This window comes from Microtus oregoni, unplaced genomic scaffold (assembly GCF_018167655.1).
Source record: "Microtus oregoni isolate MIOR12 unplaced genomic scaffold, Mior012 000022F_ref0000154, whole genome shotgun sequence".
NCBI classification, from domain to species: domain Eukaryota; kingdom Metazoa; phylum Chordata; class Mammalia; order Rodentia; family Cricetidae; genus Microtus; species Microtus oregoni.
The window spans coordinates 10,010,507-10,038,200 of record NW_024543081.1 but is presented as its reverse complement, the minus strand read 5'-3'; the positions used below and the strand labels follow the sequence as shown (position 1 = coordinate 10,038,200).

The window sequence follows — 27,694 nt, the reverse complement described above, 5'->3', positions numbered from 1 at the left end:
AGCACTCGGGAGGCAGAGGCAGGTGGAACTCCGAACTTGAGGCCAGCCTGGTCTACTGAGCGAGCTCCAGGACAACCAGGGCTACATAGAGAAAACCTGCCTTGACAACCAGACCAAACCCCACTTGCAAGCAGGGCTTATGTACGTGACTGCTGGTCCTCTCTGCACATACGACTCCCTGGTTTCCAGGGGACTCCTTGCAATCTGCCGCCAGCAGCCAGCCATGCTAACAAAACCAGATGCCTGAGCCACACAACCTCCCCTCCGGATCTGTCTGTGCTCACCTGCTTCACTGTGCCTTGTCTCCAAACTGAAGGGACAGCAGCAGGAGACCTGTACAGATAAACCCCTGTCTGCCCCTCAACGCAGCAGCAGGAGTGAGGCAGAAGGGCTGATTAAGCTTTTTCACGGCAGCATTGCTCCAGGAAACATGTCACATTTAACTTACAGAAAAATGTTTAACCTTCTTTAAAGTGAAAAGTTTAATGAATGGGAACCTTTCAAGAAGCTGCATCAGGGAGCTGGAGAGATGGCTCGGATTTACGTGTACTTGTTGCTCTTGCAGAGGACCCAAGTTTGGTTCCCAGATCGTACTTTGGTTGGCCTGTAACTCCAGCTCTGGGGAGTCTGGTGCCCTCTTCTGTTTTCCTTGGGTGCTACACACACACACACACACACACACACACACACATAAATAAAGCCAGATATGGTGGCATACATCTTTAATCGCAGCACATGGGGTCAGAGGCAGGTGGCTCTCTGAGAGTCCCCAGCCAGCCTGGTCTACACAGTGAGTTCCAGGTCAGCCAGGGCTATCTCTCTCAAAAAATAAAAATAATAAAATAAATCTTTAAAAAGAGGATGTTCCGCCACACAGTGACGCTGTCGTTTTCGTGAGCGCGTGTGAACCCTGAAGACATGGACTCCTCCACCTTGCAGGCTCTTTATTACAAGGGTGCAGGAAAGCACACTAGAAAAAGGAAATTCCGATGTGTCGAGCAGGGTCCAGGTGGTGCAACTGCAGGAAGGCTGGGGGTCTTTCTTCCCACGGCTGGTCACTTCCAGGTTGTGAGGACACTTCTCCCCGAGTCTCTCGAACGGCCTGCTCTGGGCCCCACTGGCTGCCCTGGGCGGCTTCTGAGTTCTCTATCGGCTCCATCACCCTGGGCCAGCTCCTCATCGTACCTGCAACAGATCACTGGAGAATCACACGGAGTCTTGTTCAGGGGTGGTGACACAGAGTGGCCCCTGGGCTGCTGCAGAACAAACATATTCCTGGAAAGAGCCAACGAGGCTCAGATCCTCCACTGAATACAACACAAGACCACAGAGCCTGTGAGAGAAACCCAGTTAACTGCCATCGTGGACAGTCTGCCTGTCCTAGGCAGATGACTTTCTAACGGGCGTCTGGGCAGAACACGGCACTAACCTCAGAGGATCTGTGAATGAGAAACGAGTCAGCCCAGGGTGGGGAGAGAAGGAGCCCCTGCATACAGTCACTCCACACACCCTGTGGCGTAGGGCCTAATCCCACTTCAGACAGGGAACCAGAGTCAGCTCAACGGACTGCCAGGAAGGACTGGGCTGGGACTCCCGCATCATGTCACTGTCCTCCCATGGCCTGTGTTCCAGTTGATGTGTGTACCTCAGCTCTGTGCAGTGCTGAGGGACAGCCTGGACATCATGCCTTAAGAACCGGATATAGGTTTGGTGTCTGTTAGCAGGACTCCTTCCTTGGGGCTCCTGAGAGGGGTGAACATGCTACCTGGAAGAGACTGCCTCTCCTCAGCATGACTTCCTACCACCTCTGGCTCCAAATTCAGATGTGGCAGAGGGAGGGTTAACACTGGGCCTGATTCCTAATCCAAGGCTTCGCCCTGCAGTTGAGCTGTAAGAAAAGCACTTTGGGACACTTAAAAAAATTTAAACTGCAGTTTATTTACTTATTGGGGAGGGCTTTATTTGTTGTTACATGGCAGTCAGAGAACAGCTTGCAGGCACTGGTTCTCTCCTACCATGAGGGTCCTGGGAATAGAACTTAGGTCATGGACTTGGTGGCAAACACCTTTATTTGCTGAGCCATCGTGTTGGCACTTAAATTTTTTTATTACATTGGCTGATGATCGATTGATTGAGGGCATACGTGTGCCAAGGTATAGAGGTCAGGGGAAAGTCTGTGGAAGACAGATCTGTCCTTCTACCATGTAGGCTCCAGGGATCAAACTTAGGTTGTCAAACTTGGCAGCAAATGCCTTTGCCTGCTCTGGTGGTTTGAATGAAAATGGCCCCTAGAGGCTCATAGGGAGTGGCACTATTAGGAGGTGTGGCCTTGTTGGAGGAAGTATGTCATTGGAGGTGGCTTTGAGATTTTGAGTGCTCAAGTCAGGCCTAGTGTCCCATTCTCTTCCTGTGGTCTGCCAATCTGGAGGTAGAACTCTCAGCTACTGTTCCAGCACCATGTTTGCCTGCATGCTGTCATGGCAATGGACTAGACTAAACCCCTGAACTGTAAGCCAGCCCCAGTTAAATGCTGTCCTTTCTAAGAGTTGTCATGTCATGGTGTCTCTTCACAGCACAGAAAACCAAACTAAGATACCTGCGAAGCCATCTTTCTGGTCCTCTGGTCTTTTTAGGTCTTACTAGGTAGCCCTGGTTGTCAGAGAACTTGCCACGTAGACCAAGCTGGGGGATCTCTGTGAGTTCAAGGCCAGTCTGGTCTACAGAGTGAGTTCCAAGACAGGCTCCAAAAATAGACAGAGATACTCTGTCTTGAAAAAACAAACAAACAAAACAAAACAAAAGGATAGAAACCTTAGAAAGACTTACTATTGATAAGATGCAAGCCTCAGAAAGACTTATTAATGATAATAAGAATTTGATTAATAAGATACAAGCCTTAGACTTACTAATGATAATCTGATTGATAAGATAAAAGCCTTAGAAAGACCTACCAATTAAAATAAGACAAATAATCAGACACAGACTGAAGAACTTAGAGCAGAGCCTACCATACCATTGCATTATGAAATTGAAGAAGAGCGAACCTAGGTTATTAGAAAACAAACTTTAGTTTATCCAGTTATAAGAATGACCACCAGATGATAGGAATCTCCAAGGCTATGCAGATGTTGATTGGAATCCTGTAGAAATTTTAGATTTGAAGACATTTAAAGAAGTAGTCAATGACATCTATTAAAGAACCTCCATATAGAGTTTGCATTCAATGTGGCAAAGCTAGTCACGGGGCAAGAAACTGCCCTTGTCTAGAATATGACAGTATGCATCCAAATTGGACAAGCAGTACACAAAAGAAGGCAACTGCCAAACTTTGCCAAGACAAGGTAGGACAGTTCTTCAAAATTCCTGCTTCAAAGAAAAGTCTGGAAGATATTCTAGGCCCATAGGTCAAAGATGGATGCCCTTATGTTGCAGTGGAAACTTGGGATGACAGTCCAGGTATCCAGATGCCTCTGTTGTTTCTTAGTTTTAGAAGTTGTTTGTTCTGCACTTCCATTTTAATTAGGCAATATTATATCCTTCTTGGGTCTCTGATAGGGTTAAAGGTAGATTTTTTTTTTTTTGTGGTATTGTTTTTTGAGATGGGTTTTTCTGTGTAACAGCTCTGGCTGTCCTGGAAGTTCTTCTGTAGACCAGGCTAACCTTGAACTCACAGAGATTCACCTGCTTCTGCCTCCCAAGTACTACACTACCACCACCTGACAAAGATAATTATATTAGATAATTATAGTTAACAGTCTTCTATAGATTTGATAAAAAGTAAATCAGGTACAAAACTTTAGATTCAACAAGACAGGATAGATAATGGAGTATTTTCTTTGAATTTGCCAAATACTAATGGACTGGACATTGTGAATATATATATAAAATTACCACCCAGCTAGTGATTCTTTTCTATCTCTGTTCCTCCTACTTAACATTTTTCTAATCCTCATGCCCTACCCTGGTAAGTGGTATCCTTGTTGAAGCATGATCCCCGACAGCACCTCACTCTCAGGAAGCTACACAGGTGGAGATAGGGTACAAGCCCCATACCATGTGCACCCTGCCCCTAGCACCTCAGCAGCCTGTACAGGGGCAAGGCAGCGGGACTCAGATCTGGCATGAGGTGGATGCTTCGTAAGTATCGGCTTGCAGGACAGACCCAAACCACTGTTCTGTCACCCCTCACAGCAACAACAAACAGACACACTGCCTAAGAATAGTGAGCCCCCACACACCCAGAATAGCCAAAGGGCACCTCAGCACACCCTGGGCTAGAACACAGGACCCCTGCAGAGCCACACGCAGACTTACAGGATCTCATAGTTGCCCAGGACTTCCTTGGGGGGAGACTTGTTCCATTTGCAGTCAGGAATCTCACCGTTGGGGACCGCAATGTTGAGGGTGTCATTAATCAGGTTGTACTTAAGGATTCGATCATTGGCGGTGCTGGAGGTGAGAGATGGGGATGCGTTAACCTACAAGAAGAGAAACACACGTCCTTCACTGTGGCGCCTCCTCCTCTGGAATGAGAGGTGCAGGAGCCAGCGTGGGCCATGCACTCCAGGCTCTTGTCATCACACCTGCCAAGCACCTCACACAGAAAGCTGTCGAGAGTTAGCTGTCAACCTGACAAGCCCTACAGCTGCATGGTGACAAACTGCTTCTTAGATCAGATTGGTCTGTGGGCACATCTGTGAGGCATTTTCTTTTCCTTAGGCTTTTTTCTTTATGCATTGATGTATTTTTATGTGTGATGTGTGTGCATTTGTGTGGGCACACACGTTACAGTGCATGTGTGGTGGTCAGTGAACCACCTGTGGGAGCTGGTGCTCCACTTCCACCATGGGGGTCCTAGAAATCAAACTCGGGTTGTCAGGCGAGTGCCCGACTACCCACTGAGCCATTTTGTTGGCCCTGTGAAGCATTTTCTTCAGAATGCCTATCTATGTAGGAGAGCCCAGCCCAAGGCAGGCAGTGCAATCCCTGGGCAGGTGGGCCTGGGCTGTGTAAGAAAGGCAGGGAAGGAAGCCAGCAATCAGCGTTCCTCCATGGTCTCTGCTCCAGTTCCTGCCTTGGCTTCCCTGGATGACAGACCATAGCCTGCAAGCCAAGTAAACCCTTTCCTCCCCAGAGCTGTGTGCTTTTTTTTTTATGATTTTTTTTTTTTTTATGTTTTGTGTATGGGTGTTTTGCCTGGTATGTCTGAGCACCTCTTGTGTGCAGTGCCCATGGAGGTCAGAAGAGGGTGTTGGATGCCCTGGAACTGGAGTTCTAGATAGTTGTGAGCTGCCATGTAGATGCTGGGAATTGAACCTGGTCCCCCGGAGGAGCAGTCACTGCTCTAACCACTGAGCCACCTCTCCAGCCTCCTCCTAAGTTGCTTTTGATCAGTGCTTCGTTTTGGGTTTGTTTTTCTTTGTTGTTTTGTTTTGTTTTTTCCTTTTTCAAGATAGGGTTTCTTTGTGTAGCCTTGGCTGTCCTGGGTTTAGCTCTGTAGACCAGGCTGGCCTCAGACACATAGAGAACTGCCAGTCTCTTCCTCCCTACAGATGGGATTAAAGGCATGGGCCACCACCACCTGGCTTAATTGGTATTTTATTACAGAAGCATCATGTGATCTGTTTTAGTGGTTGTTAGGTGAAGAGGATCACATTGCCTGTTAGCTCAGCTCCGGGGGGGGTCTGATGCCCTCCTCTGGCCTCCACAGGCACCTGCATTCATGCACATCATCGCCCCAATCACTGAACCCCCAACCCCTGAGACACACACAAGTAAAAATAAAACAAATCTTTGAGAGAAATAATAGCTACAATTAGGATCTCAGTTCATCAAGAGAAATGGGACTTGCATTCAAGTTACTGTATGTAAGAGGCAGGAAGCCGCCACCTCTAACCCCAGCCCCTGGAAGCCTGATATAGGAGGATCATGAGTTCGAAACCAGCTACACAAGGCACTGGTCTCAAAAGAAAAAAAAGGAAGGGTTGGGGTAAGGAGGGAGGGAAATATCACATCTCCCCCAGGCCCCCCTCCTACTCACGGAGGAATTTGCTCTAGATAACTTGATTACCACACTGAGGCTGCCTTGACTTTCCCTGTAGGGGGCCAAGCTCTGTTCTTCACACTCACAAGAATCCTAGACTTCCTGGCTTGAAGTGCAACCGAAAGGCCTGAGCTGTAGTCTCCAAAGGGACTCACTGAGAGGGCAGGTATCCCAAGTGACACAGTGGGGGCTCCTGCATGCTTAGGGCATCTTCCTTCCTCATCCTCCTGGCCACTGTGGCCTCAGACAGAGGCACCAGTGCCCGCCTCTCTAAAAAGGCTGTGTTTGTCTCTAGAAACCTGACGGGGTTTGCAGTCACCTATGAGACACACCTCAGAGTAACTTTGGGGGTGTTTCCAGAGAGGTTTAACTTAGGAAGGAAGACCCACCCTGAATGTGGGTGGCACCGTCCCATGGACGGACCCTGGGCTGAAGGAGAAAGGAAACCGGTGATGCATCAAGCATTCATCTCGCTCTGCTTCAACTCTGGGCATATGTGACCTCACACATCCTCCGCCATGCTTTCCCACCATGAGGTACTGCACGCTCAACCCATGTACCAAATAAAACTCCCCTGGATTTGATTGTTGAGTATTTGATCACAGTGTCAAGAGAAGTAACTGATACAGGGGTTAGGCCAGGAAAAAACCCTGCTGTGTGGCAGGATGTGTCCACCTCATCCGTTCTAGATTGGCCACCGTGACACCCTCTTCAACAGGGAGACGGAATCACTTCCAAATTATGCCTTAACACCCACGAGAGAACAGTAAGAACGTCCCCTCTCCCATGGCACTGCTGGCCAAGGTGTTACCTCAATCAGCCAGGGCTTCAGCTTGTCGTCGATGATGATGTCGTAGCCGTAGCATTCAAAGCAGTGCTTGTCATTGTTCATCACCGGCTGTGGGGTGACCAACAGGTTATAAAACCACATCCTGCTGGGCAGTGGTGGCCCATGCCTTCAATCCCAGCACTAGGGAGGCAGAGGCAGGTGGATCTCTGTGAGTTCAAAGCCAGCCTGGTCTACATAATGAGTTCCAGGACAACCAGGGCTACACAAAGAAACCGTATCTCGTAAAAAACAAAAATAATAAACAAACAAACAAATAAATAAATAAAGTCATCCTCAGAGACCAAAGGGGTCCTTCCAAACTGCTGCTGTCTTCCTGTCCTTCACACACACACACACACACACACACACACACACACACACACACCAGGCTTCCTCTTATTCCTCTCAGCCCTGTGCAACCAGGTTAAAAACCAGATTATAGACCTGTTTCCAAGTAAGCCTATTTCCTTTCAATTTCTAGATTTCCATTGTAATTTTTATTTCACTTAAATAAAGTTTCCATGTGTAGTAAACAAAGGAGTGGGGGCTGGAGAAATGGCTCAGAGCACTGACTGCTCTTCCAGAGAACCCTAGTTCAGTTCCTGGAACCCGCTCACAACAGTCTGTAACTCCAGCTTCAGGGGAGCCAATGCTTCTGGCCTGTGGGCAGCCATACTCACCCACATGCAGACACACACACCCACATGTAGACACACACACACACCCACACACACACCCACACTTACACATAATCAAACAAAACAAAAATCCTGCCTACTTCGAAATCTTGAGAAAACTGCCACCCAGAGAGTCAAAGAACAGACACTAGACTGCAGCAGGCTCGCGGAGAGCCAGGAGAAGCGCCCCTTCCGTGAGGCAAATGTGCATAAGACTCTTCTCAGGGAGGAAGATGGGTGCAATCTGGGAATTCTGCAACCGTGGGGTCATATCACCATCCCATGTCCCCAGGCCCTATGTCCTCAGGTCCCACACAAGTGGGTGGGTCTGTCAGTGGTTAGGTCAGTAGCAGAGGGTGAGCTGAGGAACTCTGGGTCTTGCAAGAGACCTCAGCAGTGAGTTGGCTGCCTTCCTGCTCCTCCTGAGAGAGGGCAAGGGAGACAAGGCGACTGGCTTTGGGTCAGGCGCCTTTTCCTCTTTTCTTAGCTCTGGGGTCAGAGCCCCCATTTGCTTGTGGGTTATACGGGGAAGCTAAGACACCTCAGAGAAACCATCTGTGAAGTCCTGAAGATGGGGCACAGCACACCAGTGCTAATTCCTATCACTCAAAAATAGAAACGTGTCTGCCTGAAAACTGCAACCCAGCAACAAATCACAGACCTGAGGTTTGGGACAAAAAAGCAGGCTGTTTCCAAAGGTGTTATTCTTTTTCAAAACTATAAGGGGGAGGGGGGCAGTTCCACAAGGGGCAGCGGTCAATAAGGACAAGTACAAACTATCACATTTCTATCTCACGCTGCCTTTCATAGTCTTAAAGATACTTTTCATTATGCAAAAATATCAGTCATATTATAGTTATTTTGGTATAAATATGCTGCTGTTTAAAACTTACATTTTCACAAACGGCTCTGTAAGTTCTCTGTCGTTTTTAATCAATAACTCAAGTAAAATTTTATCCTTCTCAAAGATCTCTGATGCAGTTTGACAGCTGAGAGGTTTTGCCAGTTTAAAAGAACAGCCTCACCAAACAAATTTCAGCAAACTACAAATACAAGTTATTAAGGTGTGTGCCTGCAAGTTATAAAGGTGTGAGGACAAGTACAAGCTATCAAATTTCTCTCTTACGCTGCCTTTCATAGTCTTAAAGATACTTTTTTCATTATGCAAAATATCAGTCACAGTCATTCTGGCATAAATATGTTGCTGTTTAAAACTTATGTTTTCACAAACTCAAAATTCTTGTGAGTTCCAGGGAGCCAAATTAAAGAATCCACCCTGAACAGGTTTAGACATACCCTTCTCAATTCTCTGGTCCTAAAATTTTTCTTCCTAAACTTAACTTTGTCCTCTGTTCTGCCAACACCTTGCCAGGTCCAAAGAGACACTGGACAGTTCCATACCACAAACCCTGGACAAGAGTAAACCAGATACCCCAGGATGTGACCAGCATCCAGCTTTCTCAGGTGCCCCCCCCCCGCAAACAATACCCATAAATAAGCAGGAAGCAGTCTTGAGAACCCACCGTCCCAATTCCTTTAACCTGCTCTGCCTAACCTCCCACCTTTTTATTATAAAAAAGAGATGGGAATATTATGATCTACTAGCCTGTCCTGTCACCTGGGTACCCTGCCCCTTTAAGAGACAAGCGCTGTCCACTCCCAATCCTCCCCTTCTACCAAGGCAAGATCTCCCACCTCCTCCAGCCTGACTCTCTCTCAGTCTCTCTCCTGAAGAGGTAACTTCCGCATGCTCGCTCTCTCTCTCTCTCTCTCTCTCTCTCTCTTTCTGCCTCTCTTCTTCCCCCTTCTCCCCTCTGCATGATGTTTCTGTCTGTCTCTCACCCCCTGCAGTCTCCTACCCATCAAGGTGACCCACCTTGGTCTCAGGGGACCTCATAGGACCGGCTTTCTACCCTCACCCTTATATCTTAAAAAAAAAAAAAATAACACCAGCCTTAAAGAGCCATGAAACAGCAACATCAAGTTGCCCGAAGAGAAGACTGTGCTGCAGATTCTGCCCCCCAGGAGTATCATCTCATGCCAATACCCACCAAGAAGGGCTGATGGTGGATAGGCAGAGGCAGGCGATCTCTGTGAGCTCCAGACCACCCTGGTAACATTGTCCAGGCCAACCCTGGCTACACTGTGAGTCCAACTCTCCAAAAATGAATAAAGGAAGGAAAAAGATGATGTTAATGGGACTCTATACTTCTGCAGAGGCTTCAAGCTCTGTGCCCATATCAGAGGCTGACCACGTGCAGAAACAGTCCCTTCCCAAACTGTTTCAGTCCCTGGCTGACACATGGGCAGGCTGAGCGAACAGAAGCACTCTAGGCTATGGAACACTTCCTGAGGACCACTGCTTAAACCAGGGCCTCCCACTGAGCTTTCAGGGGCCCCCTTGCCCTAACCCAACCTGTCACTCACTGCCACAGCCTTGAGAGACTGCACGATGATCCAGTGGATTTCGTCAAACAGCTTGCTGGTCACCTCTCTGCCTCGGGTGCTCTCCAGGTAGAGTCGCAGGTTGTTGACAGTCCACTTGCCACCGTGGATGTGGTTGTAGTCATCCTGGTGAGGGAGGGAGGGAGGGAGGGAGAAAGGGAGGGAGGGAGAAAGGGAGGGAGGGAGAGAGGGAGGGAGGAAAGCAAGTGACCTTGAAGACAGCCTGGAGGAATTCAGTCTGTAACTGAGCGCCCCCTGGGTGTGAACAGCTACCCTGCAGCAAGACAGGGGACCCTGCCCAGGGCAGACTGTACTATCTACTAGACACACTGTTAGCTGTTCAACTCCCGACTAATCTAAAAGCAACTCTTTCTACTCAGTAGCCCACACTGTAAAGTGCCACCTGGGTCCCCTTCCAGACCAAGGTACTTATCCCTCCCTCCCCAGAAGCTGCTCTAGGTTAAGGCTTTTGGTCATGGTGTTTCATCACAGCAATGGGGACCCTAACTAGGACAGATATGGATGCTAATAGTTCTGGTCCTTGGGAGACTGAGGAAGGAGGACAGCCTGGGCTACTTAGCAAGAGTCAATCTCAAAAAATGAAACAAGGAGGGCTGGGCATGGTGGTACACTCCTTTAATCCTAACACGCTGGAGGCAGAGGCAGGTGGATCTCTATGAGTTCTAGGCCAGCCTGGTCTACATAGGATAGTCAAGGTAAGACTTTCTCTCAAAAAACAACACAAAAGGGCTGGAGAGATGGCTCAGTGGTTAAGAGCATCGCCTGCTCTTCCAAAGGTCCTGAGTTCGATTCCCAGCTACCACATGGTGGCTCACAACCATCTGTAAAGAGGTCTGGCGCCCTCTTCTGGCCTTCAGGCATACAGACAGAATATTGTATACATAATAAATAAATAAATAAATATTTAAAAAAAAAACCCAAAAAAACCCAAAACTACAACAAAAAAACCCCAAACCCAACAATAATAACAAAAACATGAAAATGCATAAATCAGTAATGCATAATTTTAAGAACAAGAGATAAAAAGGAGGAAGGGTTTTGAGGGATGAAGTACCTCCAGCAATATATCACCTTGCACAGACGTGGATGTGAAAAGCAAGCATGCCTCCTGGTCCTTGGTCTCCTCAGAACACCTCATCCCACTGGTCTACAGGTGTCTTGGCTCAGGCCTGGCTTGCTCTTCTGTCTCTGCCTGCTAAGCCTGTGCTTTCCAGGCCTGCAGTAACCATGATCCATCCCCTTGCTTGTGAGCCCTGCCTGCACAGCACAGAGGCTCCTCGGCCATACTGACTCCTGCTCTCACCAGAAGGGGCTGCCTTTACAGTGCTCAGGGTAAGAGCTGTTCTCTTTCTAATTCTAGAAATTCTAGCCACGTAAAACTTGCCCACAAAGTTCAAGCTGCGCTTTCAAAAAAGGAAGTGCTTTGTCATTCAAAAACACTGCACAAAGCAACACACACACACACACACACACACACACACACATACACACAGATACTATGATGTTCAATGGGTTAGATGAACTGAATACATTTTCACTCATACATACACACCAGAAATAACAATAACAGGCTGGGTAGTGGTGGTACACACTTTAATCCCAGCACTCGGGAGGCAGAGGCAGGTGAATATCTGACTTTGAGGCCAGCCTGGTCTACAGAGCGAGTTCCAGGACAGCCAAGGCTACATGGAGAAACAGCGTCTTGAAATACCAACCAACCAACCAAACAAACAAAAGAAATAATAATAGTAAAAGACAGGTTTAGACTGGGTCTGATGGTACCCGTCTATAGCTCTAGCTACTCAGAAACCCAGGGAGGGGGAAATCACAACTCAAGACCTGCTACAGCCTGAGTTTAAGGTCAGCCTGAGTATCTTAGTGAGACATTGTCTCAGAGTAAAAAGCAACAACAGGCTAGGAGTCTGGAAATATAGCTCAGTGGTAGAGGGCTTACCCAACATGCACCAGTGCACCAGGCCCTATGGCCAGTTTTAGCACTGCTGGTGGCTAAGTCACAAGAACAGCAGTTGGCAATTGAAGTTCAAGGGGTCAGCCCACCAGGAGGATATCTCTCTGATGGATGGACCTTGTTAAGCAACGCTGCAAGGCTACAGACTCCAGAATGTCTTTTGCCTCTGTTGTGCCTTTACATGTTGATGCTACAATCTTTCCCTGGTATCTGGCATGGTGTGAGAGGGTGTGGAGACACCCCCCACTGCCTGTGCAGTAGTGTGTTTATCTCATAGAAACATCCCACTTCCCTGGGCATTTTTATCTGTGCATTGTCAGGAAGATGACCCACTCCTCAGCTGTACTGTCTAACTGACAGTTATGATGATCGTTTATACATACACAGTTTTGATGACCAATAATAAATGCAAGGATATGTTCCACAGCTAAGGCTTATGAGTTCCACTTAAAGAGCTGCTTTAGATCGCAGCTCAGGTTAACGATTAAGATAAACAACTGACTTTCCTCAGAAGCCAGGCTGGCTCTAATTTTCTTAATGCTGAAAAGATGCAGCCGCAGGTTTCGGTGTGCACCATTAGCGACAACAAAGCTTTAAAATAACTTTAGGTTAGACCAGATGCCTTGTTAATAGTTTTTAAGATAAACAACCCTAGAAGAATGATCTTAAATTTATAAGGGCTCACGGTTGAGCTGTCTGATTTGGAGGGCTAGGGTTGAAAGCACAAAGTAGCTCGATTGCTGTGCACAGCACACTTACTAGGTCTGGTTGATAACCTAGGACAATGATTAATTCTCTACACAGATTCCTGACCTCAGTTTTCTGTATGTACCCTGAAGGCTCAAAGTTCAGCTGACTGTTTTTTATGTATAAAAATGTTGGGTCCTGGAATTGCACAGGTGACAGGGAGCAGAGAACCGAGGTCTAGAGACAGAAACAAGTTTCGTTCAGCAACGCCATGGCGAGAGAAGTTCTGGCTGGCCAGGGCTACAGAGACTAACTTGACTCTACAGCCCTGAGAAAGGGCTACAAGTTTCTTTTCATGGTCAAGAGTTACACACAGGGAGAACGTACATTTTGAGGTTTAAAGTGCATGGTGTCACAGCTTCTTGGGAGTGCTGACTTGAGCTGATGCTAAAAGGTTTATGGTAGCTCAGGAATCTTGACCTGAGCCTGAACTAGAGGATTTATGACACCCCGAGTGTTTCTCTGTCCGAGACTGGGCACTCTTTGGGCACCTACGGGAGATTACAGGGTGATGGTTCAAAGTGTTTACATAGTTGTGAATCAGTTTAAATTGCCTTTTCTCTGCCTGGGAAAACGCAGGGCAGAAGATCGAAGTAGCTAATACATTCTAGGTTGCAAGTACACACAATTTTCTCATTTTCATGTGTTCTCCAGCAGTTTGGGTTTGTGATTCCTTCAAAATTTCTTTTAAGATTACCTCTCAAGACAGATAATGAAGAGACTGAGTCCTTCTTTATAACTGCAATTTGCAGCCTGCCAGTGAAAGAGGTGATTAAGAAAACATGCTCCTTCCTTGCTCTGTGACAAGTTACTTAGCTATATTGCACGGGAGTTGTTGAGATGACTTTTTTTAAAATCTACAATCATTCTCTTGAAAAATGAATGTAACCCCTTTGCGATGCTTTGCATTGCCTAAGAGATTTTTTTTTTTTTTTTTGGTTTTTCGAGACAGGGTTTCGCTATGGTTTTGGAGCCTGTCCTGGAACTAGCTCTTGTAGACCAGCCTGGTCTCGAACTCACAGAGATCCGCCTGCCTCTGCCTCCCAAGTGCTGTGCCTAAGAGATTTTTGTTGGAGTATATAAGATGTGGAGAAAGCGAGAACGAGAAGAATAAAGAGAGGAACCATCAAGAGAGTGTGAGTGTCTTTTTCCCCAACCCCCTCAGACAGAAAAGTCTCGGCTCATGCCAACACCATGGATTCCGTTGGAGCCCTGTGAAACCCGGAGGCTGGTCCCCCAGGTTGCGGTACAGGACAACAACCAACAGAGGTTTATCCGGACATCACCCATCTCAGATCAAGGTCCCTTTCTTTTACTGAAGGAGAAAAGGAGCCTCCTGCATTGAGCCAACTTGCCCATGATCACAGAAGCAGAAAGGTGGGGCCTCAACCTATACTCTTGTTTCTCTAAGTACCCCCACCTCTACTCCAACCCTAAGCAGGCATTTGGATAATGTGTCTGGGACATTCATACCTGCTACTCTGGGTCCCTTCAATGTTGGGTCTCAGGCTACTGGGCTGTGAACGGCTCTCCTAGAGCTAGCATGGTCCTCTCTTGCAAATACATGACAACGAGTACCACAAAGCCAGCCTACCTCCTGACGCACAAGGAGGCACTCACCCCGTGCTTCTGGATGGCTACATTGGTAAGGTGGACGAACATGTTGTCCAGCTCGCTGGTGCTCGGGGTGTACTTCACTGTGCAGAATCGGCAAAAGCCAAGCTTGTACCTGGGAGAGAACTCAGACTGAGACACGGGACACGAGAAAGAAAATACACCAGTCCACTGGATGGAGGAGTGGCTGTTAGCCTCCAGTGCTTTCCGTTTCACTATGTAGCCCAGGGTAATCTCACACTCATGACCTCCCCATCTCTACCTCCTGAGTGCTGGGATTTCAAGTGTGCACACCACACCCCACTTTCTTCAAATGTCCAAAAGAGTGGCGTTCTTATCTGTAAGATTTACAATACTTTCTAGGCCAACTGTTCTTAAACAAGAGCTACCCACCTGATACCCACCCTGAGCCAGGAACGGTGTGCCCCCCACATCCCTGAGTCGTTAAGACTTGAAGTAGCACTAGGAAGTGAGCCCAACGGAAAAGGGGCCAGACTCTTACATGTAGCAGCGCAGTGGGCGGTATGTGGACACCAGGACATACAGACGCAGGTCAAACTTCCTCCCACCGATGAGTAATGGATTATTGATATAGAGGGAGATCACGTAGGCTTCTTTTGTGGACTGAGACATGAACCTGCACACGTCAGAGGAAGTCACAATCAGATTATAAAAGCTACAAGATTAAAGGCACAGTTTGCAAAGGAGAGGAGTGCCAGCTTGCTGGCCACTGGGATGGTCTGCTTTCCTTTTTAATTAATCATTTAATGTACACGGGTGTTTTGTCTGTCTGTATGTCTGTGTACCACATGCAGGCAGTACCCATGGACGGACTGAGGCTACAGTTGTGAGCCGTCATGTGGCTGGGCTCAGATCTGGGTCCTCTGGAAAAGCAGCCAGTGTTCTTAACAGCTGAGCCATCTCTCTGCCCAGGTAGCTTCAATGATCAAATCCACCCAACCGAGGATCAGCTGGGAAGCGTCTCAATGAGGCACTCTCTACATTGGCTTGTGAGCATGTCTGTGGGTCTTTCTTTCCCTGTGCACCATAAGCATGCCGTGCCCGTGGAAGTCAGAAGAGGTAACAGAGCCCCTTGACCTAGAGTTATTACATGCAGTTGTTAGCAGCCATGTTGGTTCTGGGAACCTAACCCAGGTCCTCTGCAAGAATAGCAAGGGCTCTTAACCCCTGAGTCATCCCTCCAGCCCTCTGTGGGGGACTGACTTGATTATGTGGGGGATTAAATTAATTACATGGGAAGGTGGTCTACTACGAGCAGCACCATTCCCTAGGCAAGAGGTCCCGAACTGCACGTGAAGAAAGCCATGGAGCACAAGTAAGCAAGTGGGCACGCATATATTAATTTCTCTCCTCTCTTGACCGTGGACGCAATGTAAACAGATGTCCCACATTCCTGCCCCCCCCTTGACTTTCCTGCGATGGAAGGTAACCTGGAACTGAGAGCTAAAATGGATTAACTCCTCCTCCCGAGTTGATTTTCGTCAGTGTATTTTATCACAACAACATAAATCAGAGACAGTCATTAAAATTAACAACTGTATACAGCTGGGGGTGGTGATGCACTCCTTGGCATTCATCCAAAGGAGCTGAGGCTCTGATCACACTCACACTCACACACACACACACACACACACACACACACACGCACGCACGCACACTCACACATGCACACGCACACCCCTGCAGAGTGATGCTGACAACAGCATCAGTCACAGCTGCCAGGACATGCCAGCCACCAAGGCGGCCTTCAGTAGGTGAGGGGCAAACTGTCAGGAAACAAGCCAGATGATATTCTGAAAAAGGGAAAACTAGTCAATCAGTAAGACGAGCGACCAAGGGAACCATGGAGGATATCTCAGCTGGAAGTCATGGCAAGAGCCGCAAGGACAGCCCTCTGGGAACCCACCCAAGGAGGATCCTGAAGCGAGGTTAATCAGACTGAAACATTCCACACAAGAAGGGTCCTCTGCCACTCTGGGGACTACTGACGGGTGCCTTCACGCCTGGGAAATTGTCATACAGTGTCCTACTGAGGCCTTGCTCCAGGCTCTCAGGCACTGCCAAGCAGGTTAGGATCCTCACAGGTAGAAGAAAGCTGGCAAACCCAGGGGCGAACTAGACTCCATCTGCTAACCAACCTGCTGCCCACTCAGGTGTCCCTAGCAGGACACTCCTACTCGCTCCCCGGGCTTTACCCTGGTGACCCGCTCCACCAGGACAGGAGACTTGACTGTTCTTGGTCCCCTCAGACACAGGACACGGGCTCAGAGGCATGGACTGGACATGGGCCTCACTATTACAACTGTGCCTGCCTCAACCAGCTTGGGAACCAAGCGGCCTGTAAGGCCACTACCCAGGACCACATCCCCCCATGGCTTACCATGGGGAAATCTGTGGTTAACGACATGTCTTCAGCCACAAAACCCTGCTGGGGTGCCACATAACAAGCACACAACTAGAAAAGCAGGCAAGGGCTGCCCAGGCCGTGACTGAGGGGGCTACAGGACGGCAGGATACGGCTAACCGGAAGCGTACATGCAGTTCGGGGTTTGTCAACTCACGAGGACGTCTTGCTGTCCCGGGACCACTTTTTGATCTGTGAGAGCTTGTTTATAAGGAAGATGCCCTTTCCCTGGGCTTTGCCGCAAGGCTTCATGATCCAGGTACTGGATGGGCTCTTCCGGAATTCCTCCACAAACAGGTTGTAGTCCGCAGGGAGCATGTAGGTGACCGGGACAAAGTCTGAAGTAAAGACACCCATTGCCATAAGCAGATGCCTGCCTGAGGCCAGGGGCATGAAAACATCACTATAGGGGCTGAAGAGATGGCTCAGAGGTTAAGAGCATTGCCTGCTCTTCCAAAGGTCCTGAGTTCAATTCCCAGCAACCACATGGTGGCTCACAACCATCTGTAATGGGGTCTGGTGCCCTCTTCTGGCCTGCAGGCATACACACAGACAGAATATTGTATATATAATAAATAAATAAATAAATAAATAAATAAATAAATATTTAAAAAAAACATCGCTATGGTTCAGGGCTCCTCAGCACCCTGTCACCTCAGCCCTGAACCTACACGGGCTGTCCTGTTCCTGTGTATACCAGGAAGGGACCCTGCTGAGCTATGTGCACAGAACTTTCAGACACACAACACCGAAACCCCCAGGAAGCTGTCCACTAGACAGCTACCATTCCCACTTAGCAGATGGGGAAACAGGCCAGAGAACTTGGTGATCAAATTCTGCCTAGGGCCTGGAAAGGTGGCTCAGAAATTAAGAACACTGGCTGTTCTTGCAGAGGATCTGGGTTCTATTCCCAGCACCCAAACAGTGGCTCACAACCATCTGTGACTCCAGTTCCAGGTGATCCAGCGCCCTCTTCCTTGGACACTGCACACAGATGGTACACATACAGGTGGACAAAACACCCATATACAGAAAATAAAAAGAAGTAGAATCTCAAAAAAAAAATATTGTTTTCATTCTGCTCTGGTGTGGGATCCCGAACTACCAAGCAGCTAGCTTTGATCCCTAGGTAGACCAGGAACACACACCATCCCAAGTGTGGCTCAAGAGAGTAGTGGCACTGGGCACACCCTCATCCATACTAAGTTTTTCTCTCAGTAACTGTGTGATCACAGAAACTCAAGCGTCCAAAGCAAACTGGGTCCCACCCATCCTGGAGAGACACCAGAGGTAAAACAGTTATCTATAGAACCTGCCCCAACCCACGCCCCTGGCAAAGCTGCCACCAGTGCCTCAGGGCCTTGCGGTCCTGAAATGATTAACTCAGCCTGCTGGTTAGGTTTTGTCAACTCGATACAAACCTAGACATATCTGAGGAGAGGACATCTTTTTTTTGTTTTTCATATACTTATTTTTCTTTTATGTACATTGGTATTTTGCTTGCATGTATGTCTGTGTGAGTGCCAGATCTTGGCGTTACAGACAGTTGTTAGCTGCCATGTGGGTGTTGGGAATTGAATCTGGGTTCTCTGGAAGAGCAGTCAGTGCTCTTCACTGCTGAGCTATCCCTCTAGTTCTGGAAGAGAAAATCTTTTTGCTGTTTGTTTTTCTCTGTGTAGCCCTGGCTATCCTGGAACTAGCTTTGTAGACCAAGGTGGCCTGGAACTCAGAGAGCCACTTGCCTCTGCCTCCCGAGTGCTGGGATTAAAGGTGTGTGCCACCACCGCCCCTGCGGGAAGAGGAAATCTTAAGAAAAAGCTTTCATTAGATTAAGCTATAGGCAAGTCTGTGGCGGTATTTTCTTGATTAATGACAGCTGTGAGAGGGCCCAGCCCACCATAGGCAGTGTCTTCCCTGGACAGGGGGTCCTGGATCATATAAGAAAGCAGGCTGAGCAAGCCATGGGAAGAAAGCCAGTAAGTGGTGCTCTTCCGTGGCCTCTACTTCAGCTCCTGCCTTGAGTTCCTGACTTCCCTTAATCATGCGTTGTGATCAGAGAGTTGTAAATTGAAGTAACCCTTGCCTCCCTAAGATGCTTCCGGTCAGGATGTCTTTCTTTTTTAAAAAAATATTTATTTATATATTATATATACAACATTCCTTCCATGTATGCTTGCACACCAGAAGAAGGCACCAAATCTCATTATAGATGACTGTGATCCACTATGTGGTTGCTGGGAATTGAACTCAGGACCTCTGGAAGAGCAGTTGGTGCTCTTAACCTCAGAGCCATCTCTCCAGCTCCCTGTCTTTCTTTTTTTAATACTTATTTACTTTTAATTGTATGGGTACATACATGTGTATGCGTGCGTGTGTGTGTGTGTGTGTTGGGGGCTATGCATATGGGCATAAGTATTTCAGGAGGCCAGAGGTGTCAGATTCCCTGAAGCTGGAGTTACAGGTGGCTGTGAGCCACTATATGGGTACTGAGAACTGAACTCAGGTCTTCTGGAAGAGCAGTACATGCTCTTAGCCACTGAGTCATCTCTCCAGCCCCTGGTCAAGATATCTACCACAGAAACAGAAACGCTCACTAAGACACTCAGCTACTGACTTAGGACCCAGGGCAAACGGAAAGGCACCAACCCAGGTAGAGGTATTTCCCATTCTCGTCTTTTTCTGCCAGAGGACTTCCTTCCTTCTCAAGTTCCTTCCTGTATCTTTTAATGTTCTTCACCATCAGGTCCTTGCGGGTCAGTTCATAGTGGTTGGGGAAATGGTTGACGATCTGGTCATCTGAGAGCCGGTACCCAGTTTCCACACTGAACACATTGCGAATGGTTTGCACACTCATCCTGAAACAGAGGTCAAAAGGGACAGGTGCTCAGAGCCATGTCACCCACGTGTGTGCTGGTTCACAACTCTGCCCATCTTCAGGGAGCATGAGACACAGGACATGAGACAGGGACTGAGACAAAGTCTGAAGTAAAGATACCCATTCCCGGGGGCTGGAGAGATGGCTCAGAGGTTAAGAGCATTGCCTGCTCTTCCAAAGGTCCTGAGTTCAATTCCCGGCAACCACATGGTGGCTCACAACCATCTGTAATGAGGTCTGGTGCCCTCTTCTGGCCTGCAGGCATACAGGCAGACAGAACACTGTATACATAACAAGTAAATAAATAAATATTAAAAAAAAAAAAGATACCCATTCCCATAAACAGATGCCCGCCTGGGGCCAGGAGCAGGAAAACATCGCTATGGTTCAGGGTTCCTCAGCATCCTGTCACCTCAGCCTGTGACTGCAGCATGGACTGCACACTCAGGGAGGGGCTGTTGCCAGGCTGAAGGACAGGGTGACTTTGACTCTGTGCTTTACATGTGCATCAGGCTCCACGTGAAGCCCACTCACTGCTCAATGGTTGATGCCAGGCTCGTGTGTGTGCATGCTGTGTGCTCGGACGTCAGAAGAGGCACTGGGTCCCCTGGAACTGGAGTTCCAGGCACTTGTGAGCTGCCGTGTGGTGCTAGGAATCAAGCCCACGTCCTCTGGAAGCTTGCCACAAGTCTCCTCTGTGGATTCTGTCCTCCTCGACACTGTCCCACCCCACAGAGCAAGGCCACTGGCACCGTAGGTCTAATGAATGGTCTCATTGGATACCTGCCGACCCAGCTTCAAGTTCAGCTTAGCCTCTCCCAGAGCTCAGCGGGTGGAGTGCTCACCTAGTGTCTCAGTCACTCTCTTGTTTCTGTAACAAAACACTCTGACCAAGGCAACTTAGAAAACAGAGGTTTGCTTTTATTTGGTTTTTGGTTTTTTGAGACAGGTTTTCTCTGTGTAAATAGTCCTGGATGTCCTGGAACTCACTTTGTAGACAGGCTAGCCTCAAACTCACTGAGATCTGCCGGCCTCTACCACCTGAATACTGGGATTAAAGGCATGTGCCACTACCACCCTGCTAAAACAGAGTATTTAATTTGGGGCCCACAGTCCCGGAGGGTTAGAGTCCATGGTCATCATGGTGGAAAACTCTGCACCAGGCAGGTAGGCACAGCACTGGAGCAGTGGCTGAGGGCTTACATCTGAACCGCAAGCATGGGGCAGAGACAGAGACAGAACGGGACAGAGAGAGAGAGAGAGAGAACTGGGCTCTGGGTTTCGCCATGCCACCCAAAGAAGACAAAAATAAAGATGCCAGATAGTCAAGAGAAAACAAAGACCCAGCAAACACAACATCTGAGGGAAAAGGTCTCAATGAAGTGGTCCAAAGAGTAGGCCAAGCCCAACACCTGGTCCTACTGAACGAAACTGCAGGTGAGAAACCCCAGAGGACGCTCCCAGCCACAAGCTTCTCACATCAGCACGGTCCCTGAGAGACTGATGTGTCATCTGTCCCTGGCCTGGCCGGCGCCTTAGAAGCTCCTTAGATAACTGGTTCCGAACACCAAGCTCAGGTTATTTCCACAGAAATACAGAAGGTGGAAATGCCTCAACAGGTTCAACTGGCTATACGTTTGGAAAACTCAGACTTATTAATAAAACAAAAAACAAAATACAGCTCTTTACTCTCACCAGTAAAAATTCCAGTCTTCATTCTCTGTCACTTGGACCCACCCTCTCTTCTCAAAGTTGTTGATTAGCACCGACTTCTCGATGTCGGTGACCCACTTCACCCGTCCCGCCATGATCCTGGAAGAGACCCAAAGTGTCACATTTGTAAACTTCAACAGCGACCAACTTTCCCCAAACCAAAGGGATCCCCTAAGCACCACACAAAGTAAACATGCGCCCTCCCCCCCAAAGCTCACACGGGTGTTTCTTACATCAGGCTAATCCAGTCCCAAGGGCTTCTGGTGACATCCTGGTCACCATAAACGGAAAAGGAGGAGATGCTTCAGGCATTGTGTATGGGGGTTGGGGATACTGGCCAACATCCCACAGGCAGACAGGCTTCCATTCCTCCATAAAGCCCCCATGTCAACCAGGGATAATTTCACTCTCAAGCACCCAATGCACCTGTGTCGGGAACCACAGGAGAAGCTTGAAGTGCCACAAGGGCGGGAAGGACTCTGATCAGAGCAGGTGAGGAAGGCTGTTCTGGGAAGTGGGCTGCTGAGCTGAACCCGATGAAGTAGCAAGGGTTTGCGCATCCACCCTGCTCTGGGTGTCTTCATCCCCCTCCCACACTGCCTATCTCCCTGCCTCTCTTTTATCACATCTATTCTAACCATGCTCTTAAAACAAAACAAGGAACTGGAGAGATGGCTCAGTGATTAAGAATACCGGCCGATCTTCCAGAGGTCCTGAGTTCAATTCCCAGCAACCACATGGTGGCTCACATGAAATCTGGTGCTTTTTTCTGGCCTGCAGACATACATGCAGACAAAGCACTCATATACATAAATAAAAATTAAAAAAACAAGAGCACTTTTGCCAGGTGTTGCCTGGCACCTGGCATGCCTTTAATGCCAGCACTCAGGAGGCAGAGGAAGGCAAATCTCTGTGAGTTTAAGGCCAGCCTGGTCTACAAGTTGAGTTCCAGGACAGCCAGGGCTACACAGAGAGACCCTGTCCCCCCAAAAATTAAAAAAAAAGCATAATAAACAAAAAAGACATTGTTTTGATTTTATTATTTTTATTTTATGTGCAAGAACATGGCCATTCACAGAACACCTGGTGGCTGTAGATGTGACATACACCCTCACCCTCATCCTGCGGGGAAGGAAGCAAGCCTGAGCCTTGGGAGGCCAGAGCTTCAGGGAGACCAGCCAGGGCTCTTCCCAGACATCTTATTACACATTTTCTGTTCCCAGTGTTAGTACTCACCATAGGTCCTTCTGCAGCTCCTTGAGTGCTCAGAATCTCTCCGTTTCACTGACAAAAACACAGGGGACACAGAACTGAGTTCATTATGGAACAAAGTTTGACCACCCAAACAGACACCCAGGGGTGGCGTCTTGGCTAGCCAGTGTGCACAGAACAGGCTCTTAAACGATAAAGGCTTTGGAGTTGCCACCCATGGTGAGTCACATGTCATCCTAACACGTGGAGGGCAGAGGCAGGAAGATGCCATGCAAGTTTGGGGTTAGCCTGGTCTATAGGTCAGGTCCAGGCCACTCAGGGTTATATAGGGAGACCCTGTCTCAAAAGAAAATACAGCCAGGCACCTTCAACCCCCAGACTCAGAAGCAGAGGAAGGTGGATCACGAAGAGTTTGAGGCTAGCCTGGTCTACATAGTGAATTCTAGGGCAGCTGGTCTATACAGTGAGACTCTATCTAAAAAAATAAAATAAAATAAAAATACAAAAAAATGAAAGAAAAAGGAAAGAACAGAACCTCCATGATCACTGCACACACATGCCCATCAATGCCCAGAGGCACATACACACAAGTAATAAAATAATAACTAATATATAGTTTAATAAGTTATTTAATAAATAATTAAAAATAATCTAATAATAGTTTGATAAACAATAAAAATTAAATCTTAAAACATTTGCGCACAATGAAAACTAGATCAAGACAAAGCCATTAGAGGTGATCAACCACAGGCAGCCTACTGGGTGTTTACAGAGGACAGTGCCACCCATCTGTCCCAGGTGACGGGGTATGGCCTTTGCAAGGAGAACAAGGCTTCCTATGCTCATCCACAGCCTCGCTTTTAGTCACCCACTAGGCAAGGACCAACACTTGGCACAGAAGAGAGCTGAGATGGTCCAGTCCCAGAGAAGGTGACCTACACATAGGGCAAGGTGACTTAATCACACCGTGACCAAGCTCAGCTGTGGCCCTGGAGGGGACAAATCAGGGGTCAGCTGTGTGCCAGCAGACTCCCAAGTCCATACAGGGCTCTCCACAGCCCTCAGCTCTGCTGGACAGACGCAGCAGGCCTGATGGCCCTCCCTGCTGCTGCCCTTGTCCTAGTGCGAGCCGGCACTCCGGCTCTTAGATACACACATCAAGTGAAGTTACCAGCTCCTAAGCCTACAGCTTCTGGACCATGGTTTTCAGAATAAAACTAACAGTGTGCTCGTGACCTACAAGGGCAGCCTGGTCTAAGGAGTGAGTTCTAGGACCACATAGACAGACCCTGTCTCAAAACAACAACAAAAGGGGGCTGCTGAATGGCTCAGCAGGTAAAAGTGATCATCAGATGAGGCAAGCAACCCGAGTTTGATTCCCAACTCCTCTGACATCCACATGCGTGTGGTGGCACAAACATGCCCACACACAAGCATCATACACATAATAATAAAAACAAATAAATGATAGATAATAAAAGAAATAAGTAGAATCAGACATGGTGGCACAGGTTTGCAATCCCAGTACTTGGGAAGTAAAGGCAGGAGGATCAGAAGTTTTAAGGTGATCCTCAGGCATACGGAGTTCCAGGTCAGCCTAGACTACATGAGGCCTTTCCATAAAACTCAAAAACAAATACCCTCTGTATAGGACCAAGTAAGTGCTACTTGGGGGAGTGAATGCAAGGAAGTCCAGTCCTAGTGGGGGCAGGCCTTCCCCCTCCAGGGTTGAGAGACCAGCACCAACAGTCCATAAAGACTTGGCTTTCTAGGAACAAGCAAAATACTACTGGGGGAAGATCCACACTGAGAACACTTGACTGTTGGAGTAGGGTACAACCCCAGAGGGAAGACACAGACTAAAGAGCTTCACCGCCTGCTGTGATTACAGCCCTAGGCAGAGCAGTCAAGGCAGCCTTCCTAGAAACAGCAAGAAGAGAACTTACCAGTCTCCTCATCCTTGTGTCCAGCCTCAGAAAACAAGGACCCTCTCTGCTTCCCACACTTGGACGTTTTTACAGTTCTGTTGGTGAAGTCCCAACACCACCAGGATTCCCAGTGTTTAGATTCTTTTCAACAAGCTTTCAATGAAAGGTAGAAAAAGCTATCTCTAAGAAAACAGAACTAAAGAACTGAAGAGATGGCTCATCTGTAAAAGGGGGCACTGAGCTTGCAGAAGACCTAAGTTAGGTTCCCAGCACTCACATCAGGCAGCTCACAATTTCTTGTAACTCAAGCTCCACAGGCTTCATACGCCCTCTTCTGGCCTCCACTGGTACCTGCACTCACATGCACACACCCTCATAAAACACACACACACACACACACATTAAAAATTAAATAATGAAGCCAGGAGTAGTGGCTCACACATTTAATACCAGCACTTCAGGAGGCAGAGGCAGGCAGATCTCTGTGAGTTCAAAGCCAGTGTGGTCTACAAAGCGAATTCCAGGACCGCTAGGACTGCTACCCAGAGAAACCCTACCTCAAAAATAAATTTTTTAAATAACGAAGAATATTTAAATAAAGAAAATAGTATATAATACTGCATACCCGTGACCTACATCCCTATCCCTCTCCACACCACAGTCGGTTGCCAGTGTCATGCCGCAAAGTGGCTGTCAACCAGCGTCTCCAATTCCTTGAGTGCAGATCAGGACCTCTTTCTGTGCTGTCACATACAAGACAGCACTGTAATACGCTCATTAAATGTTTCCTGAACAAAGCCTGCTTTACAAACTCCAATTCGGTTTGCAGCGCTACACTTCCAATTGAGGACGCAGTCCCAGCAAAGCCCCCTCTACTCCACAGAGAACAACCATTCCTAAACCCCTTAACAAAGACACCTCAGCGGACGCAGTCTAGCAGAGGAGCGAGTGGAGAGGGACCCTGAGCTCCCCGCACAGGTGCCGCGACCCCACCCCCCACAACAAATGCCACCGCAAACAATACAGACTGCGAATGCACTAAAAGCCTAGGAGCCCGCGAGCCTGAACTAGCCGGTAAGAAGGATAAAGGTGCAATTACAGCAATCGGACGGCTCAAGGCAAGTCACAGGAGCTCAGAAGACGGATGCTGAGCGGTGCAGGCCGGGACTGGGCAGCAGGAGCTAAACCGCCTGGATCCTCCACCTTCGCGCCAGTCTGCGCGTGCGCAATCTCCCCGCGCGGCCACGCCCACAGTGCACAGGACCCCGCCTAGTCCTTCTACAATAACCAGTGAGCCCCGCGCGCTCCACTTCCGGAGAGGTGTCCTAGCAACTGAGGATGCGCGACTGCTTCCGGATCTGGCTTTTCTAACTGGGTGTCTGCGGCTTAGAGCCTAGAAAGCGCAGGGCACCCTGTCTGCGCACCCTTCAGAGCGCAGAAATGAGAGCTTCAAGGGTATGGGCCAGCGGGGAAAGGCTTGCCGCCAAACCTTATAACCTCAGTTCTGTCTCTGGAATCTACCTGCGTGATGGAAGGAGAGAAGAGACACTTGCTAGTAGTCCTTTGAGTCCCACTTGCGTGCTGTAGTGAATGTGCACACACGCACACATACAATAAATGAAATTAAAAAAAATTAATACGTATGGAGAAATGGCTCAGAGGTTAAGAGTGTGCTGTGCTTTTGCAGAGGACCCGAGTTCAGTTCCCAGCACGCATGTCAGGCTGCTCGGGACCACCTGTATGTAACTCCAGTTCAATGTGATCCAAAGCCTGAAGCCTCCATGGGCACCTACCTGCACACATGTCACACACACCACACACATCACATACACACACAATAAAAAAAATAGGACTGGAGAGATGGCTTGGCAGTTAAGAGCTCTGACTGTTCTTCCAAAGGACCCAGATTCAATTTCCAGCACCCACAAGGTGGCTCACACCCTTCTATTAACTATGCATGTGGTGCACTGACATCTATGGAGGCTAAACACACACACACACACACACACACACACACACACATATATATACATAAAATAAATAAGATTTAAAAATAAAAAATAGCAGGCGGTGGTGGCACGCGCCTTTAATCCCAGCACTCAGGAGACAGAGGCAGGTGGATCTCTGAGTTCGAGACCAGCCTGGTCTACAAGAGCTAGTTCCAAGACAGGCTTCAAAGCTACAGAGAAACCCTATCTCAAAAAACATAAATAAATAAAAATTTGAAAGACAAGACTCAAGATGGCAGAGGAGTCTGGTAGCTGGAGGCCAAGTGAGTCCTGGGCAGGGTGTACCATTCCTCTGTCTCCTTCTACCTCTGTTGATTTTACCATCCAGGAGACAGAGATGAGAACTAACTCCTATTTCTGAAGTTGTAGGGTAATGTATTTCATTCAGGGTGTAGTGATGATGAGAGGCCTCCCTCTCAGAGGACTGTGGAGCATTCCACACAGTGCACGTTCTGTGTGCATTTGCTGAGCCTTTGTGCTTGTGTGTGCATGGGTGTGGAAGCCAGAGACCATCCTCAAGGTGTCTTTCTTTTTCTTTTTTTTTTTTGTTTTTTGTTTTGTTTTTTGTTTTTTCGAGACAGGGTTTCTCTGTAGCTTTGGAGCCTGTCCTGGAACTAGCTCTCTAGACCAGGCTCGAACTCACAGAGATCCGCCTACCTCTGCCTCCCGAGTGCTGGGATTAAAGGCGTGCGCCACCATCGCCCGGCTCCTCAGGTGTCTTTCTTAAGACACAGTGTGCCATGTGTTTTTGTTGTTGCAGTCCTCCCTTCCCAGGGCTGGAAGCTGCCATGTGGAGAGACTGGCTAGCTAACAAGCTCCAGGGACCTGCCTGCCTCTGCCTCCCCAGCTGTGGGAGTACAGCACATGCTACCATGCTTTTCTCCATGGGTTCTGAGGTGAAATTTAGGCTTTCCTAATAGCATGGCAAGTGCTTTACCAACTAAGCTACCAATTTATTTACAGCCCGGGGAGTGTGAGTGCATGGTGCCATGGCTACGTGTAGAGATCAGAAGGAACTTGACGAAACTAGTTTTTTCTAGTGCTATTATGTGGGACTCGGGGAATCAAACTTAGTTGCCAGTCTCAGCAGTTGCCACTTTTACCTCTTGAGCCATCTCACTGGCCCCTCCACTGTATGTTTTAAAATCCCTTTCTTTTTTTTTTTTAAATATTTATTTATTTTGTAT

General features: G+C 48.1%; 1 protein-coding gene across 3 annotated transcripts; it reads right to left on the bottom strand.

Annotated features, from left to right (window-relative positions):
• Nucleotides 1-737: 737 nt before the first annotated feature.
• Ttll1 (tubulin tyrosine ligase like 1) lies at nucleotides 738-25,733 on the bottom strand. Of its 3 annotated transcripts, none has more exons than XM_041672321.1 (12): nucleotides 25,598-25,733; nucleotides 22,595-22,642; nucleotides 21,592-21,784; nucleotides 21,341-21,457; nucleotides 19,417-19,625; nucleotides 16,928-17,108; nucleotides 14,848-14,982; nucleotides 14,352-14,460; nucleotides 9,977-10,120; nucleotides 6,855-6,941; nucleotides 4,315-4,478; nucleotides 738-1,185 (listed from the first exon to the last, which is right to left on the bottom strand). In XM_041672321.1, coding segments are annotated over exons 3-12 (1,278 nt in total). In that variant the 5' UTR covers nucleotides 21,594-21,784; nucleotides 22,595-22,642; nucleotides 25,598-25,733; the 3' UTR covers nucleotides 738-1,055. The 3 variants fall into 3 exon arrangements, with proteins under 3 accessions (XP_041528255.1, XP_041528257.1, XP_041528256.1); XM_041672323.1 differs by lacking the exon at nucleotides 21,592-21,784 and adding an exon at nucleotides 24,517-24,651 and having other exon boundaries at nucleotides 25,598-25,686; XM_041672322.1 differs by lacking the exon at nucleotides 21,592-21,784.
• Nucleotides 25,734-27,694: the final 1,961 nt, after the last annotated feature.

What these genes read in the sequence shown, in the direction of transcription:
- Ttll1 (XM_041672321.1), bottom strand. An exon ending in CGCCCACTGCGCTGCTACAT is followed by an intron (nt 14,461 to 14,847) that starts GTAAGAGTCTGG and finishes GTTCTCTCCCAG; the next exon opens with GTACAAGCTTGGCTTTTGCC. An exon ending in TGAAGCCCTGGCTGATTGAG is followed by an intron (nt 4,479 to 6,854) that starts GTAACACCTTGG and finishes CTCTTCTTGTAG; the next exon opens with GTTAACGCATCCCCATCTCT.